The following is a 16944-nucleotide window of genomic DNA, read 5'->3' on the forward strand; positions in this document are numbered from 1 at the left end:
GGAGGCTGCCGCCTCCCTGTATCTGGCTCCGTCCTTAGCCTCTGCCCCTCACGCTGTCACCTCCCAGACCTCTGGACAGCCCCCCAGTGTGCCCAGCCTCTCCCCCCAAGTCACTGGTCCCTCTGCGACTGACCCAAGTAGATGGTGCTCCACGCTCAGCCTGTGCCCACAGTCACACAGGCTTAAGAGGTCCTGTAACCTGAGCCCTTGGGTGCTCTCAGACATAACGAGGTGATCTATATGTGAGCTTGGCTTCAGAGTGTTCAGCACTCTATATCCTCAGCTTCCATGTCTGCAGACTCAACCTCGCTCCGATTGAAAATAAACATTCCAGAAAGTTCCAAAAGGGAAAGCTTCAATTTGCTGCAGAGTCGGCAACTGTCTACATAGCGTCTCCCTGGTATTAAGTATAAGTAATCTAGAGATGAGTTAGAGTGTGTGGGAGGGTGAGTCGGTTTATGAAAAGACCGCCCACCTTATGGCGGGAGCTTGATGGCTGCGGTGACCCCCGGAAGCGACCCCCTGGGGTGGAGGCGAGGCTCGATCACAACTTACAAACGTACTGCTTTTCTTAGGCTTCTGAGCTCAGTGTATGATTGTGTTCCATAACAGCTTTGAGAGAGAATTCACATGCCATACAGTTCACCTGTTTAAAGGGCACAGTTCAGTGGCTCTCAGTAGATTCACAGGCTCGCGCATCCATCACCGTAGTCAATCTTAAAACCGTTTATCATCTCAGGAAGAAACCCCACTCTGCTAAGATGGCATCTTCCGTCCTCTCCTTCCCATGACCTAAAAAACCATTAATCTACTTTTTGTCTTCATGAGTGAAAGTGTTAGTCACTCAGTTGTGTCCGACTCTTTGAGACCCCATGTACTGTAGCCCACCAGGTTCCTCTGTCCCTGGGATTCTCCAAGCAAGAATACTGGAGTAGGTTACCATGCCCTCCTCCAGGGGATCTTCCCAACCAAGGGATTGAACTCGGATCTCCTGCATTTCAGGCAGATTCTTTCCTGTCTGAGCCATGTGGGAAGCCTTTTTTTCTTCAGTTCAGTTGCTCAGTTGTATCCAACTGTTTGCGACCTCATGGACTGCAGCATGCCAGGCTTCCCTGTCCATCACCAACTCCTGGAGCCTGCTCAAACTCGTCCATCAAGTCGGTGATGCCATCCAACCATCTCATCTTCTTTCAACCCTTTCTCCTCCTGTCTTCTATCTTTCCCAGCATCACGGTCTTTTCTAATGAGGACACATCAGGTGGCCAAAGTATTGGAGCCTCAGCTTCAGTATCCATCCTTCCAATGAATATTCAGGACTGATTTCCCTTAGGATTGATTGGTTTGATCTCCTCGCAAACTCCCTTGGACTTTCAAGAGTCTTCAACACCACAGTTTAAAAGCATCAATTCTTTGGGGCTGTTTTCTTTATGGTCTAACTCTCACATCCATACACGACTACTGGAAAAATCATAGCTCTGACTATAACGACCTTTGGCGGCAAAGTAACATCTCTGCTTTATAATATGCTGTCTAGGTTTATCAGCTTTTCTTCAAAGGACCAAGTGTCTTTTAATTTCATGGCTGCAGTCACCATCTGCAGTGATTTCAGAGCCCAAGATAATAAAGTCTGTCACTGTTTCCATTGTTTCCCCATCTATTTGCCATGAAGTGATGGGAACGGATGCCATGATCTTAGTTTTTTGAACACTGAGTTTTAAGCCAGCTTTTTCACTCTCCTCTTTCACTTTCACCAAGAGGCTATTTAGTTCCTCTTTGCTCTCTGCCGGAACGGTGGTGTCATCTGCTTATCTGAGGTTATTGATGTTTCTCCCTGCAGTCTTGATGCCAGCTGTGGTTCATCCAGCCCAGCTTTTCCCATGATGTAATCTGCATTTGTTAAATAAGCAGGATGACAATATGCAGACTTGCTGTACTCCTTTTCCAATTTGGAACCAGTCTGTTGTTTTATGTCCTGTTCTAATTGTTGCTTCTTGACCTGCATACAAATTTATCAGGAGGCAGGTAAGGTGGTCTGGTATTCCCATCTCTTGAAGAATTTTCCAGTTTGTTGTGATCCACACAGTCAAAGGCTTTGGTGTCGTCAGTAAAGCAGAAGGAGATGTTTTTCTGGAACACTTTTGCTTTTTCTATGATCCAACGGATGTTGGCAACTTGATCTCTGATTCCTCTGCCTTTTCTAAATCCACCTTGAACATCTGGAAGGTCTCAGTTCATGTACTGTTGAAGTCTAGCTCGGAGAATTTTGAGCATTACTTTACTAGCGTGTGAGATGAGTGCAATTGTGCGGTAGTTTGAGCATTCTTTGGCATTGCCTTTCTTTGGAATTGGAATGAAAACTGACCTTTTCCAGCCCTGTGGCCACTGCTGAGTTTTCCAAATGTGCTGGCATATTGAGTGCAGCACTTTCACAGCATCATCCTTCAGGATTTGAAATAGCTCAGCTGAAATTCCATCACCTCCACTAGCTTTGTTCGTAGTGATGCTTCCTAAGGCCCACTTGACTTCTCATTCCAGGATGTCTGGCTCTAGGTGAGTGATCACACCATCGTGATTATCTGGGTCATGAAGATCTTTTTTGTACAGTTCTTCTGTGTATTCTTGCCACCTCTTCTTAATATCTTCTGCTTCTGTTAGGTCCATACCATTTCTGTCCTTTATCGAGCCCATCTTTGCATGAAGTGTTCCCTTGGTATCTCTAATTTTCTTGAAGAAATCTCTAGTCTTTCCCATTCTATTGTTTTCCTCTATTTCTTTGCTTTGATCATTTAGGAAAACTATTATTTCTCCTTGGTACTCTTTGGAACTCTGCATTCAGATGGGTATGTGTTTCCTGTTCTTCTTTGCCTTTCACATCTCTTCTCAGCTACTTGTAAGGCCTCCTCAGAGCATCATTTTGCCTTTTTGCATTTCTTTCTCTTCTGGATGGTCTTGATCACCGCCTCCTGTACAGTGTCACAAACCTCTGTTCATAGTTCTTCAGGCATTGTATCAGATCTAATCCCTTGAACCTATTTCTCACTTCCACTGTATAATCGTAAGGGATTTGATTTACTTCATACCTGAATGGCCTAGTGGTTTTCCTTACTTTCTTCAATTTAAGTCTGAATTTGGCAATAAGGAGGTCATGATCTGAGCCACAGCCAGCTCCCAGTCTTGTCTTTGCTGACTGTATAGAACTTCTCCATCTTTGGCTGCAAAGAATATAATCAATCTGATTTCAATATTGACCACCTGGTGATGTCCATGTGTAGAGTCTTCTCTTGTGTTGTTGAAAGAGGGTGTTTTCTATGACCAGTGCATTCTCTTGGCAAAACTCTGTTAGCTTTTGCCCTGTTTAATTCTGTATCCAAGGCCAAACTTGCCCGTTACTCCCTGTATCTCTTGACTTCCTACTTTTGCATTCCAGTTCCCTATGATGAAAGGGATATCTTTTTTTGATGTTAGTCCTAGAAGGTCTTGTAGGTCTTCATGCTGCTGCTAAGTTGCTTCAGTAGTGTCCAACTCTGTGCGACCCCATAGATGGCAGCCCACCAGGCTCCCCCGTCCCTGGGATTCTCCAGGCAAGAACACTGGAGTGGGTTGCCATTTCCTTCTCCAATGCATGAAAGTGAAAAGTGAAAGTGAAGTCGCTCAGTCGTGTCCGACTCTTAGCGACCCCATGGACTGCAGCCCACCAGGCTCCTCCGTCCATGGGACTCTCCAGGCGAGAGTGCTGGAGTGGGGGGCCACCGCCTTCTCCATCTACTGCTACTAACGGCTACTAACGGCTAATGAAAGTGAAAGTGAAGTCAGCCAGTCACGTGTGCGGCTAATGACGCTGAGCATATTTTCATGTGCTTATTGCATTTGTATGTCCTCTTTGGAGAACTGTCTATCCAAGTCCTCTGCCCTTTTTTTTGGTCACGCTGAGTAACATGCAGGATCTTAGTTCCCTCACCAGGGATGGAACCCATGCCCCCTGCAGTGGAAGCAGGGAGTCTTAACCATTGGACTGCCAGGGAAGTACTTCACACTGATTGCATTATTACAGCTTTATAGTGAGTTTTGAAATTGGGAAGGATGAGTCCTCCAGCTTTATTCTTCTTTTTCAAGATTTTTTGGCTATTTGGGATCCCTTGAGATTTTAGACTTTTTTTATTTCTGAAAATCAATGCCATTGGAATTTTCATAAAGGTTGCCTGGAATCTGTGGATCAGCTTGGTTGCACAGTTGACCCTTCAGCAATGCCGAGGTTAGAGACACTGACACTAACCAGCCAAAAATGTGAGTCTAACCTTAGAGTTTGCCCTCCGTATCTGAGGTTCCACATCCACAGGCTCAACCTATGAAGGGTCGTGTACTGCTGCAAATGTATTTAGGGAACTAAAGTCCACAGTAAGTGGGCCCGCTCAGATCTGCGCTGTTCAGGGTAAACTGTGCTGTCTTCTGAAGACAGCGTCCTGGGCCATGTGCTTGCTTTTCTCTCTTCTATTTAAATCTAGCAGGTTTTAGCAGTCACTCGGAAGGTTCCATTTATAAATTTTAAATGCCTAACATACTTAACTGCTTTACAAATTTAATTTGCTCTTTGACTGTTTAGTCACCTGACCTGACACAATCTTTCCAAGATTCAAAACACCCGTAAGTGAACACACATGCAAGTGCAACGAGCCAGTCACCCTCCTGAACGTCCCTTTACCAGGAATAAACTTACTAGAATTGATCAAGGGCAAAAGCCTGCCACAGCCCGGCCTGGTGAGGACGCCCAGGGCCTGGACCCCAGGCTGACCTCCAGCTTCAAATGCAGAGTCTACGTGTGGCGAGAACGCAGGCCCTAGGGCTGCTGGGCAAGCACCGATTTTCCCTCTGTCTTGGCTTCCAAAAGGAGAGGTGGGCGGGAAGAAGCTGCGCCAGTCCCACGCAGACTCCTGGAGAGGCAGGCCCGCCTTGCAGAGGAGGCACTGCCACACCTCCTCCTTGGTGCCCCGGCCCCTGATGAATGCATCTTCCTGATTCATGCTGCCTCCGCACCCACACAACGTCCCACTGATACGGGGCAGCCATGGGACCTCTCACTGGAGCCACGTGCTCACCGCAGGTGGGGGCACCCACAGCTGGTCCTTTCCTGCAGGCACTCCACCTCCAGGCTGCAGCCGGACACCCACCCCTGGGCTCAGCAGTCCCTGCTCAGAGCTGCATCTCACACACTGAACAGTGCATTTAGTGACCCAAAGATGTCTGCAGAACGGCAAGGAAAGTACCAGTTGTGCTTGTTCCTGCTGCAGTCACGAGCGTGGCTGGTAGGGCCTCCCCACGCTCGCCGTCTGGAGCCCTGTGAGCCCTCGGCCCATCTGCAAGAGCACTGCCGTCTTCCACAGAGCCGGCTCCTGCTCGGCACTTCTGCGCGGCCACAGTCTCCAGGAGCCTGTTGCCCTCCTGGCCCCTCAGCCAAGCACCAGCCACCCCTTCCCCGCGGCCACCCCTTTCCCCGCTTGCTCATCCAGCCTTGGAGCACTGCGCGCCCGGCCTTGCCCGGCTTGGAGGAGGCGTTGCCGTGCCTCTGGGGCAAAGCCCTGCTTCCTCGGCAACCACATCCCACATCCAAGCCCACACTGCAGCTGGGTCTCCGACTGGCGGTACCATCATTCCGTCAGACAATCGATTTGGGGTCGTGGGGCGTCTGGGGGCCTGCAGGCTCCAGCCTCCGCATTCTAGCCTTGGTCAGAGGCCGTGCCGGGCGAGTTAGTGGATGACGGTGCCGAAGGAGGCAAGGGACTGGATAGCAAGTCCAGGCACACAAGGGCCTGGTGGAGACAGATGGCTGCTACCATCACAGGCGGGCCCGTGGGGGCGGCCAATGACTCCTCGGGAGGGGCATGCCGTGGGCTCTGGGGCGGCCGTATTGACGGCAGGGCCTCCATTCGGCCCTGAGGGAGCCCACAGAGGCAGCTTTGGGGTTTCTGGCAAAGGAAGTCACCAGGTCAATCTGGTCTCACGTTCTTAAAAGCTATTGAGAACCCCAAAGAGCTTTTGTTTACGAGTGTTGTATCTGTCATTATTTACCATTGGAAATTAAACTAAGGAGTTCTTTAAATATTTACTTATTAATATTATTTGAATGGGGGCTTAGAGGTTGAGACTTTGTGCTTCCACTGCAGCGCGTGCAGGTTCGATGCCTGGACGGAGAACTAAGATTCCCACAAAACATGCAGCGTGGCAAAAAAAAAGGCCTTCTTGAGTAAAACTAACCTTTTAAGCCAGCGACCTCTCTGGGTGAAAGCAGCCGTGACCTCATGGTCCCCAGCAGCCCAGAGTCTCCGGGGCAGCTGGGCAGCCGCCAGCCATGCCCTCAGGGCCATGGTCTGGGCAAGTCGCAGGGCCCGGCAAGTCACAGAATGCTCTCTTCTGGTCCAGGCTTGGTCCTGGGTTTTGGGAGCTGGACTCATTGCTGTCCTGTCTCAGGCCATCAGTGCCTGTAGAAGCCGTGGCCTTCCTCTAGCACATGCTTGCCACCCCCGAGGGCTGGCCAGAGTAACTGAGGCCGTGATTATCGGCCCCGCTCCTGTAGGCCACAAACCACCAGGTCTCCATCACCAGCAGGCGTTCCCAACTTTCAACCCCAAATGGGCCCGACAACAAATTCTAGATTCCTCTAAGACTCTTGCTTGCAACGACTCTCTTAGAAGAAACTGGCTCGTTTAAAGGGAAATTCAATGGCTCAGCAGTAAATAATCCACCTGCAATGCAGGAGGAGAACGCGGGAGACTTGGGTTCAATCCCTGGGTTGGGAAGATCCTCTGGAGGAGGAAATGGTAGTCCACTCCTGCATTCTTGCCTGGAGATGCCCACAGGCAGAGGAGCCTGGCCAGTGCAGTCTGGAGGTAGGGCCAAGACTTGCCTCTGCGGGCTCCTCAACTGCCCGGTGCCCTGAGGCCCCCAGCAAGACCGGCAATCCCTGCGTAGACTAGAACATGAGATCCCTGGCCCCCTTCCCAACCCTGGGGCCTGTTTGGAGATAGCCAGGTTACAGTCTGCAGGGCCACAGAGAGGCGCGGGGACCTAGGGTCCCAGGTGAAGGTGGCCACCCCTGCTGTGCACCATGGAGGCCCCCCTTGGGTGATGACTTTGGGCCCAGACAGACAGTCAGTATAGCATCCCCCGCCCCCAGCTCTGAGGCTCATGTGTCTCCGCCGCCCCGCCCCTCCCCAACCTCCTCGGAGACTTGCCTCCTCCCCACTCTCAGGAAGGCAGAGAGGCCCCGCTGCCCACATGCAGTCCAGGCTCAGAGCCCTTGGCCTGCCCCTCCAGAGCCCCCTGCACCTCACAAGCCGCTCTAGGGAAAGGACCCCCTTGGTGCCCTGCACCTGGCCTGCCCGAGTTCAAAGTCTGGGAGGGGGCCTGAGGATGGTGCGAGGGAGCCCGGAGCAGGCAGGAGTGCTCCAGGAGAGAGTGGGGAAGAGCTTGGGCAGAGTCTTGTTTATATGCGTGTGTATGTGGATTTTACTAATTATTTGGCTGCATGCAGGATCTTCTTTGAACCGTGCCTTGATCTTTAATTGAGGTACATGGACTCTACAGTTGCAGCTCAGCTCACGGGCTCCAGAGTGCACCGGTTTAGTTGCTCTGCGGCATGTGGTCCCCAACCAGGGATCAAAACCCCATCTCCTGCAACCACTGGGCAACCACGGAAGTCCCAGGCAAAGTCTCTGGCCACACTTGACCAGTCCTCTCCTGCTGCCAGGGCACAGCGGGGCTGGGGTGCTCAGGAGGGGTTTGAGAGGGACAGGGTGGGGTCTCACTGGGCAACAGGGCAGGGAGGCAGTGGCCAGTGCCACCTCCACGGTCACAACCTGTGGACATTAAAGAAGTGATTGGGTTTTCAGCCCGCAGCACGTGCGTTTGAAATACCACTTTCCCGCTCCCAAAGTTCCTTGGGGAAAGGGCCAGTTCCACATCCATGGCAGCCCCTACAGTGAGCTGGAAATGGCCCGCAAAGTTGTCTACATCCGACCTGTGAAACGTGTGAGCATAGCCTCACTTGGAAGAAGCACCCTGTGGCTACAATCACGGACCTTGAGATGAGGAGGCCGTCCTGGGTCATCTGGGTGGACACTGAGTGGCATCACGAGCGCCTTTATAGAGAGGGACGGAGCGGGACACGGAGAGGCAGCGGTGTGAAGGCGGAGAAGACTCAGCCAGCCACTAGCCGTGGGTGCTGGCCGCCGCCTGCGAATGGATGCCCTGGAAGAGGTACTGCTGACACCATGATCTCAGGCTCCGCCTTCCAGCACTTGAGACAGTAAATTTCTGTTGTTTTCAACAAGTCACCAAGTTTATGGTAGTTTGTTACAGCAGACACAGGAAATAAACAGAGTCTGGGCGTCCTGTTACACCAGATGGCAAGACATCCCATCCCAGAGACCAATTTCAATCATTGGAAGGGCCCAGGAGCCCACCGCAAAGCCCCTCCCCAGCCCTGTCTGAGCACCAGGAAGGATAACAACTCATGGAAGCACAAATCCATTGAATCTGTATCCTTGATACACAACAGACAACTTGATTGTGTTCGAAGGGTGCTACGGAACCAGCTCTTACAAACTGATTAAGAGAAAGGTGGGAGCACGTGCTTCCCCTTCCTGCGCAGACAGCAACCAAACAGGGCCGGGAGCTGCCCGGTCCCCGGGGTGACTCTCTCCATCCGGTGGAGGGCGTTCTCAGACCCGAGACCACCACGTAGCCAGCTGACCACGCTGGGGACAGCCGTGTTCTCCGAAAGTCCCCACCTCTAGAGCACTCTGGCCCCTAAGTCAAACTTGAATCTGATTCAGCCTCTGCTCAGTTATCAGTTAGCAAGAAATACCGCGGAAAACATGAAAAGATCCCAAGAGGGTGCAATCAGCAAAATCCTGAAAGGAAGTCCCCGGACAAATGAGCAGCCTTCCGCAGAGCTGCCACGTGAGGGGGGCACACTTGGCCAAGAAGAGGGCTGCGCCTGGGGGTCTCCTCGTGGGTCGCGTTCATCATGGTTAGCCTGTGCGTTTACCACTGGGTTTCCTGTAGTATGTTCTAGCCAGCAGATGTTTTTGTTTTGTTTAGGGAGACTGAGCCCAGAACAGGGGTCCCCCACCTCCAGACCATTACCCCAGTGAGTGCCCCACCACAACACGCCTCGGTCTCGACACAGGTCAGAATCGCAAGCTGCTTCAGGGTCTTTATTGCCAGCTGGGAGAGGGGCCAACCGGGCAGGCAGTGCAGGTGGGCCCGTGGGGTCCCCCGGAAGGGCTGCGGCAGTGGACACTGTTCCCGGCAGTGGACACTGTTCCCGACAGTGGCTGCGCCCGGGTCACCCAGCAGGTGAGGGGTTGGGCGGGTAGTCACCAGCACAGGATGCCAGGACAGTACTTGTCAACGAGCCCTTGGTAGTAGGGCCTCAGCGCGGCCACGTCTGGCAGGCTGGAGCTCTTGGTGTAGAGGTCGAACTTGCTGCAGCACAGGGACCGCGGCCATGAAGCCCCCCGAGTCGCCCCCCCACCCAGGCATGACCGTGACCATGACCGTGACCATGACCGTGACCGTGATCGTACTGCCCCGTGAAGCCCCCCGAACCCCGCCCCCAGGCATGACCGTGGCTGTGACCGTACTTGAACTCCTGCACCCAGGGCAGCATGGCCAGGTCCTGTTCGTTGCACAGCTGCTGGTAGTCGCCGAACTTGTGCCAGGGGTAGAACGAGTGGAACCGGATGATGTAGAAGGCCTGCGGGGAGCCGGCCTCAGGCTCCGGGCCGGGGGGCGGCCGGCGGGGCGGGGCTGGAGGCGGGGCGGGCGGGGCTGGAGGGGGCGGGGCTGGGGACGGCGGGAGGGGCGGGGCTGGGGGCGGTGGGAGGGGCGGGGCTGGGGGGCGGCGGGCGGGGCTGGGGGGCGGCGGGCGGGGCTGGGGGGCGGCGGGCGGGGCTGGGGGGCGGCGGGCGGGGCTGGGGGGCGGCGGGCGGGGCGGGGCGCGGCGGGGCTTGACCTTAGCTCGGTCCACACCCCCCCCTCCTACCTCCGGTGGGAGGGCGAATTTGTTGAACTTCATCATCCGGTACATGTACTCTGTGGGAGAGGGCTGGTCACCACGGGCACCCAGAGGGGCAGCTCCAGATGGTCCCCGCCCCCAACCGGCCTCACCGTCATGACCCCAGGACATGAGGACGTTCTCGAGCCCACAGTGAGGCTGGTACATGCCAAGCTCCGTGCTGCAGGGGGGGACGGAAGGTGAGGGGCTCAGGAACAGAACCCCGGAAGCGGGAGGAGGGGGAAGGACCACGGCAAGGGAGGGCAAGGGAGCCGCACCTGTACAGGGGGTCCTGGAGGTCAGGGTTGTCCTGGAAGGTGCAGTCACGGAAGACCACAGAGGCCTGGGGACGGCAGCCAACTGGGAAGGTGTCTCCGACGACTGCCCACTGGGGACCGATGGACAGGCAGCCGTGGGTGGGCGTAACTGGCTTGCCCCCCAAGTGGGTGTCCAGAGCCTGGAGCGGAGACTGCCCCGGGCCCTGCCTTGCTGACCGCCCTCCACCCGTCTCCTCACCTGGGGCTCCCCTGCCAGAGCCAGGACCTTTCCCAGGTCGTGCAGGAGCCCGACGAGGTGGAACCAGTCTGAAGGAGAGGGAGGGACAGGGCAGGCTAGTGGAGTGCAGGAGCTGGGGCAGAGGCACAGTTCTGGGGCTGTGGGGGGATGCAGGGCATACTGGGAGAGGGCCAGACCACCCCTCCTTCCCCAGCACCCATCAGGGCAGGTGGGGAGCACACCCTTGTCTGGATGGGCCTTCCGGATGCCCTCGGCCGTCTGGAAGGCATGGAAGGAGTTGGGGAAGTCCACGTCGGGGTCCGACTCATCCACCAGCCCGTCCAGCATGTCCACAGCCTCCATGACAGTCATCCTCTTATAGGAGAAGCTCCCGAACTGGGCATGCTGGGCCAGGAAGGGAGAGGTCAGTGTGGTCCCAGGGTCAGCCCTCAGGGGCTTCGTTTAGAAGTCAGCCACCTACCTTCCTCCTGACGAAGTCCACAGTCTGCCATGTGTGCATAAGCTTGTAGGTGGCGAAGACGCGGTCCAGGAGCGGGCCAGACTGCAAGCCAGAGGGTCAGCCAGGCAGCTCGCCAACCCCTGCCCTTGACACCCAGGGGGCCACTGCCTGCCTCTCCCAGGCCCCAAGGTGTGGACAGGGCGGCCCCTGGAGCTGTGTGAGGGGACAGGGCAGGAAAGGCGGGGCCGGGGGAGCGGTCCTCACCGTGTAGTTTCGGAAGCTGTCCTTGTCTTTGGCTGCTTCTGGCTCCATATCAGGCTGGGAGACCAGGGAAGGGTCTAGGTCCTGGTAGGGTGGGGGGAACCCATTTCACCAGGACGTCAGCTCCATGAGGAAGGGAGGACACCCCATGGGGGCCGGGACTGTTGGACGTGGAGCGGCAGAGAGGCAGTGAGCACCCGAGGGCACCCGAGCATGGCCTTGGCGAGCCTGAGTCAAGACTTCCGGCCCCGAGTCCTTATCTGCTGAGCGGATGCTGGGGATGTCTGCTCTGAGGGTGATGCTTGGCCAAGGCCACACAGCACCCGCACCCAGAGTCTCCTCAGGACGCGGTCCGCAGGGAACCCAGCGTTTGGGCCTGTGACCTTTGCCCTACATAGACCTCGGCCAGGAGGGAGCCCTTTGACCCAGACGAGTGGGCCGGCAGAAACCTGCTGGGCGCGGGGCACGGGGCTGCCCTGCTTTTCCTGAGCGTGCAGTCTGCGTGGGCCGGGGGTACTCACCGCAGCCACCTTCATCTTGAGAGAGGCAGGGCTCCGCGGGCCCGCATGCCCGTATATATGCCCACAGGTTACATAAGTGACCGGACACCACCCAGCCCCTTGGCCTTGGCCCTCGGTAATGAGTGACCATCACCCTCCCGCTGGCCTCTGAGAGTTACTGTGTCAGCATAGCACCCCCCGCCCCTGCCCCCAGCCAACCTTCACGTCCCTGCGGCAGCTAACCTGCCCGGGAGGTTGAGGTCGCCAGACTCCCACCTCTGCCAGGAGCTTTAAACTCCTCCAGGACACTGCCCCTCCCAGCTCCCTATCTTCACTGGCCACCTGGGATTGGGGTGGGGCGGGGCTTGTTTCAGAAAAAGCTATTTTGACATTTTTGACATTTTTTAAAGAATATTTATTTATTTGGCCAAGCGGGGTCTTGGCTGCAGGGCTCAGCAGCGGCAGTGCCCCCGCTAGGTGCTCAATGGCGCGTGGGGTCTTGGTTCCCTGTCAGGGTCCTTAACCATGAGACCTCCAGGGAAGTGACCTTTGACACTCATTCAGAAGGGATGGAAGACTTCATTCATGATTGCGAGATGGGAGAGATGATCAGATGGTCCACGGGAACACAGCAAGGTTAGCTGGGGTTTCACAGCCCTGGGGTGGGGGTGGGGGGCTGGGCAGGGGTCAAGGGTCGGGGCAGCCTTGCTAAACCGACTTGACAGGATTCTGTTCAGGGTGGGATTCTTGCCAACACTGGGCGAGGTTGATGGCTCAGAGAGGCTCAGGAGATCTTTGTCAGGCTCCGGGGCTGAGGCTCCATCTCCAGTCAGGGCAGAGATGAACTCACGGCCCGGGTCACGCGAGGGCCAGGCTCGGCCGTACACACAGCACGGCCTGGAGCTGATGGTGGTGTCATCGGAGACAGGCTGAGCTCTGGAGAAGGCTGAGGTCAGGGCGCAGCCTGGGCCAGGAGAGGGCAGTGGGCCAGGGCTTCTCCACGCGGCTCCTCCTGCCCTCGCGAGAGTCAGCTGGGGGTGCTTGGCCCCCCGTTTAAAATGGCAGAGCGCTCTCAGCCCCGTGAGCCGCGGCGCCTCCCGCACCCTGCGGCCGGGCATCCCTCGCTCTCTGTGCTCCTGAGGTCGGTTTCCTCCGGTTCTCCCGCGGACGTGTCCGTCTCTGGGTGGGGGCTGATGTTTCACTTGCTGTTTCTACAAGTGCTCCACAAATATTTGCTTCAGGGATGGAGAGGGGAACGCCAGGGGGGAGACTGGACCCATCACGCCAAAGACAAGTTTGTGGCTTGGGTCAAGGGAAGGAACAAAGGGCCGGCGGGTCTGGATGAGGGCGGGAGATGGGGCAGGACCAAGAGGCTCTGGCCAGAGCGGGAGCAGTGGGAGGGGGTGGGTGGGTGGGGTCCCCGCGGGCGTCCCCCAGGTCTCCAAGCCGGCTGTCGGACAGGCGGCCGGAACATGGCCTGGAGCTTGGAGGCCATGTGGACACCAGTGTGATGCTGTGACCGTGACAGGCAACCCAAGGAAAACGGCCCAAGGCTCAAGACGCACCTGGCGGGGGGGAGGGGGCGCCGGGCACCACAGCCCTGGGGGCCGCCTGGCAGGCGGTGACGCCTCGTGGAGGTGCCATCTGGGGCCGTGTTCCCGGCCGGCGAGCATCCGGCACTGTACCGCGGGGACTTTGCCCCAGGGCTGGGGCTGCGGGGGGTTTTGCCCAGCTGAGCTCCTGACTCCCCGACCCGGCCTTCCTGGGGCCTCCTCTTCTTCATCCCGGAGCCCCTCTGGCCCTCACGGCCCACCCTCCCTACCCACTCTTCCGACACCCCTCAGTGACCACAGGCCTCTCCAGACCCGGCAAGTGCCTATTCCAGCCTCCGCACGGCATCCAAGCTGCTGTGGCTGCTCTCCGTTCACCCCTGAGCCGGGCAGGGACCAGCCCAGGCTGACCTCCCGCCGCCCGGTGGAGGGGAGGGGAGCCAGGAGCCGGAGGAGTCAGCACAAGGACAGGGAGCCCCCACCCGCGGGGCGCCCAGCTCAGGATGTGTGGGTGGGCACTGCGGTGCCCACAGGCCCGGCCCTGCTCTCTGGCTGGGAGTTGGGGTAAAGGTGGTGCTCCCCTCACTCAGCGGCCGAAAGGGTGACATGGCAAACGTCGACAAATTAAGTGCTGCACGAAACATCTGCTGAATCAGGGAAATAGCCCTTCTGAACCCCGTGAGACCCGGGTGCCAGGACAGAAGGCTCTGGCTCCCAGCGTGTAACTCCTCCCCCAGCCACCACCCTGCCCACTCCAGACTCTGCCTCTGGCTGACTTGTCCATTGATAACCGGGGCCTGTTCCCATCAGGTCCCCACACTGGGCAGGGGGTGCTCAGGGAGCCCCTGTGGCCTGCGGAGCCCTGACCCTTGGTCGGCCACCCCTACACACCTTGAGCTAAGGTTCTGCCTTAACTGAGAGATTTGGGCTGGGAGAATTGCCACCCTACCCCATGCCCACCCTGCCCTGGGGGGTGGGAAGAGTGCTCTGCCTAGCTCCAGGACCCCTCCACCCTCTCCCCAGCTGCCCTCATGGGTGCAGGTAGAGGTCTCTGTTGCTACCCTGGACCCAACTGGAGCAGAGCAGCCCAGCCCTAACCCTGCCATGTCAGGACGAGTGGCCAACCCAGAGTCCCTCTCTCCCATGGCCCAGAGTAGGCCCAGGGCGCTCAGGTCCCTGATGTCTGCCCCACGTCCTCGGCAGACCCACTCTGTGCCCCGTTCTGGCATTTAATGTTGCCAGCCGCCTCCTCTCAGCTCCGTCCTCCAAGTGTTACCCTCTCTCAGTGCAGAGCCCCTGGGTGATCAGACCCCGCTGGGCCCCCACGTGGGCCTCTAAGTCCACAGCAATTGGAGGCTGGTTGCTGCAGAACGTGGCGGGGAAGAGTGGGGCAGGGGTGTTGGCTGGTGCCTGCACTGCCCTTCTAGGGGCTTCTCTCCGCAGGCGCTCTGGGCTGGGGGCTCAGCTGCAGCCCTGGGGCTGGGGTGCAGCATCCTAGCTGGGACAGGCCTGCCCCCCGGCTCAGCCGTAGCTGTGGGGGCTGCTGGGGTCCACGGGGGCTGAGTCCCGGGGGCCGGCCGACCCGACGAGCCGCCACAGGCGGTGGCTGAGGTTCTGCACCTGGCAGGTGCCCAGCGCACAGCCCACACGCAGGAGCTGGGCTCTAGGCCTGCGGGAACCCAAGTGTCGGCGGGGGCCACTGCGGAGAGGCTGACCCCTGGCAGGCACCAGGCTGGCACTCTTCTTGGGCTGGAGGGCCTGGTGTAGCTTCCAGACTGCAGGAAGGGCTGCAGGGTACCGAGGCTGCGAGCTGCTGGCAGGTGTCCGGGCTGGGGGCTCCCTGCACAGGGAGATGGAGGAAGTAAATCCAGCGGTCCAGCCTTTCAGGGAAGCCCACAGCTTTCCAGCAGCCTGGAGCATGGCCAGGGGAAGCCCACAGCCCCAAGGTCACTGGCCAGCAGGCCAGGGGAAGCCCACCCCACCCCACAGGCTGGAGCACGGCCAGGGGAAGCCCACAGCCCCCATGCCATGGGGCCAGCAGGCCAGGGGAAGCCCACAGACCCCACGCCATGGGCCAGCGGGCAAGGGAAAGCCCACAGACCTCATGCCATGGGGCCAGCAGGCCAGGGGAAGCCCACAGACCCCACGCCATGGGCCAGCAGACCAGGGAAAGCCCACTGAGCTCAGGGCTGGGGTTCTGGCCCTCAGCCATCTCAGTAGCCCATTCAAGGGCTGGGCAAGCAGCTGCCTGACCTCTCTGGGCTACTTTGCTCAGGACTAAGTTATGCCCTTCCCTTGGGGTGGGGGAAGGTGGGCAGGTGTGGGAAGCCCCTTAACCTCCTCTCCCACAGCTGACCCTCCTTCTGAGGGGTCTGCTCTGCCAGTGGGGCAGTGGGCATGCCTTAGAAGGGCAGGCAAAGAAAAAGGAGCCGTCTGCCCTGCGGGGGGTGCCCACGGCCTGGGGCTGGATTTAGCAGGTGAGCCCTAGCAACAGAAGCGGGTTTCCCCCAGTTCGGGGTCCTGGGGCGGAGGCGGGGTGTGGCCTTCCGGAGCATCTGATTTCCTGCCCCGGCATCCATGGTGGTCTGAGACCTGCTCACCTGAGTCGCGTGGGCGGCCGGCTCCCGGCCAGGCTGAGGGACAGCGCGCCTGGGAGCTGTAGGTAGAGGAGGCTGATGCAACCGAGGGTGACCGTCAGGAGCCGGGCCATGCGGGCGGGGCTGGAGGGGGCGGCGAGCCGGGCAGGTGTTGGGGGCGGCCCCAGGCCCGCAACGCTTCCGCGGGCGCCTCGGGGCGTAGACTGGAGCCGGTCGGTCAGTTGGCGAGGGTCTCCGACAGGCAGCGGGCGGGAGAGTCTCCGGCAGGTGGTGCGGGCGCCTCCTCCGTCACCTTGTGCCCAGAGTAGTGCTGGGGCCAGAGCCCCAGCACCTCCCGGACTAAATAGTCTCCCAGGGGGGCGGAGCCGGACGCGCCGGCGGGGCGGTGTCCCGCCCCTCCCAACCGGGACCCCCACTGGGGTCGCTTCTGGGGTCGGCGCGGTGGCGGGGGACCCCGAGAGCCAGCCTCGCCTCCGCCACCTTCCCATGGGAGACCCTGTCCTGGGGCCTGGAGGGTCCAAACTGTCCAGGGTGAAGGAGAGGGTGCTGCGGGGTGTGGTCGCTGGGTGGATCCCGCCCACCGCCCTGGGGCTCGCCCCCAAATTTCTGAGCCAGTGAGAGGCGGAGGCCAGGCCAGAGGAGATTTTGAGACCCCATCCTCAACAGAGCGCCCAACAGCTCTATTCCTGAAATCTCTATCCACTCCCCCTCCCGGTGACTCCGACAATAAAGAATCCGCCTACAATGTGGGAGACCTGGGCTCGATCCCCGGGTTGGGAAGATCCCCTGGAGAAGGGAAAGGCTACCCACTCCAGTATTCTGGCCTGGAGAATTCGGTGGACCATATAATCCAGGGGGTGGGACACGACTGAGCGACTTTCACACATTTCCTCCCATTACTGAAATATTAAATGGTTTTTGTAAGAAATTTAAATAGGTAAGGACTCGAAATGGCAACCCACTCCAGTGTTCTTGCCTGGAGAATCCCAGGGACAGGGGAGACTGGTGGGCTGCCGTCTATGGGGTC

The 16944-nt window shown here is 58.1% G+C and overlaps 2 protein-coding genes across 2 annotated transcripts; both read right to left on the reverse strand.

Annotated features, from left to right (window-relative positions):
• Window positions 1-9185: 9185 nt before the first annotated feature.
• On the reverse strand, window positions 9186-11942 carry MIOX (myo-inositol oxygenase). The gene is made up of 10 exons (XM_006066344.4): window positions 11792-11942; window positions 11274-11354; window positions 11031-11111; window positions 10792-10954; window positions 10571-10638; window positions 10333-10442; window positions 10168-10235; window positions 10043-10092; window positions 9642-9754; window positions 9186-9483 (listed from the first exon to the last, which is right to left on the reverse strand). Exons 1-10 carry the CDS (start codon window positions 11804-11806, stop codon window positions 9375-9377), a joined length of 858 nt encoding a protein of 285 aa, XP_006066406.4. The 5' UTR covers window positions 11807-11942; the 3' UTR covers window positions 9186-9374.
• Window positions 11943-12161: 219 nt separating this feature from the next.
• On the reverse strand, window positions 12162-16659 carry ADM2 (adrenomedullin 2). Its single transcript, XM_006066336.4, has 2 exons — window positions 15921-16659; window positions 12162-15160 (listed from the first exon to the last, which is right to left on the reverse strand). The coding sequence occupies exons 1-2, from the start codon at window positions 16403-16405 to the stop codon at window positions 14842-14844; spliced, it is 804 nt and encodes a 267-aa protein (XP_006066398.4). The 5' UTR covers window positions 16406-16659; the 3' UTR covers window positions 12162-14841.
• Window positions 16660-16944: the final 285 nt, after the last annotated feature.

The sequence above is a fragment of the Bubalus bubalis genome, chromosome 4 (assembly GCF_019923935.1).
Source record: "Bubalus bubalis isolate 160015118507 breed Murrah chromosome 4, NDDB_SH_1, whole genome shotgun sequence".
NCBI lineage: Eukaryota > Metazoa > Chordata > Mammalia > Artiodactyla > Bovidae > Bubalus > Bubalus bubalis.

What these genes read in the sequence shown, in the direction of transcription:
- ADM2 (XM_006066336.4), bottom strand. Translation starts at nt 16,405, where the DNA reads ATGGGAAGGTGGCGGAGGCGAGGCTGGCTCTCGGGGTCCCCCGCCACC. An exon ending in CGGCCGCCCACGCGACTCAG is followed by an intron (nt 15,161 to 15,920) that starts GTGAGCAGGTCT and finishes CTCCCTGTGCAG; the next exon opens with GGAGCCCCCAGCCCGGACAC.
- MIOX (XM_006066344.4), bottom strand. An exon ending in CTCTGGCAGGGGAGCCCCAG is followed by an intron (nt 10,443 to 10,570) that starts GTGAGGAGACGG and finishes ATCGGTCCCCAG; the next exon opens with TGGGCAGTCGTCGGAGACAC. An exon ending in CCCTGGGTGCAGGAGTTCAA is followed by an intron (nt 9,484 to 9,641) that starts GTACGGTCACAG and finishes CCTGTGCTGCAG; the next exon opens with CAAGTTCGACCTCTACACCA.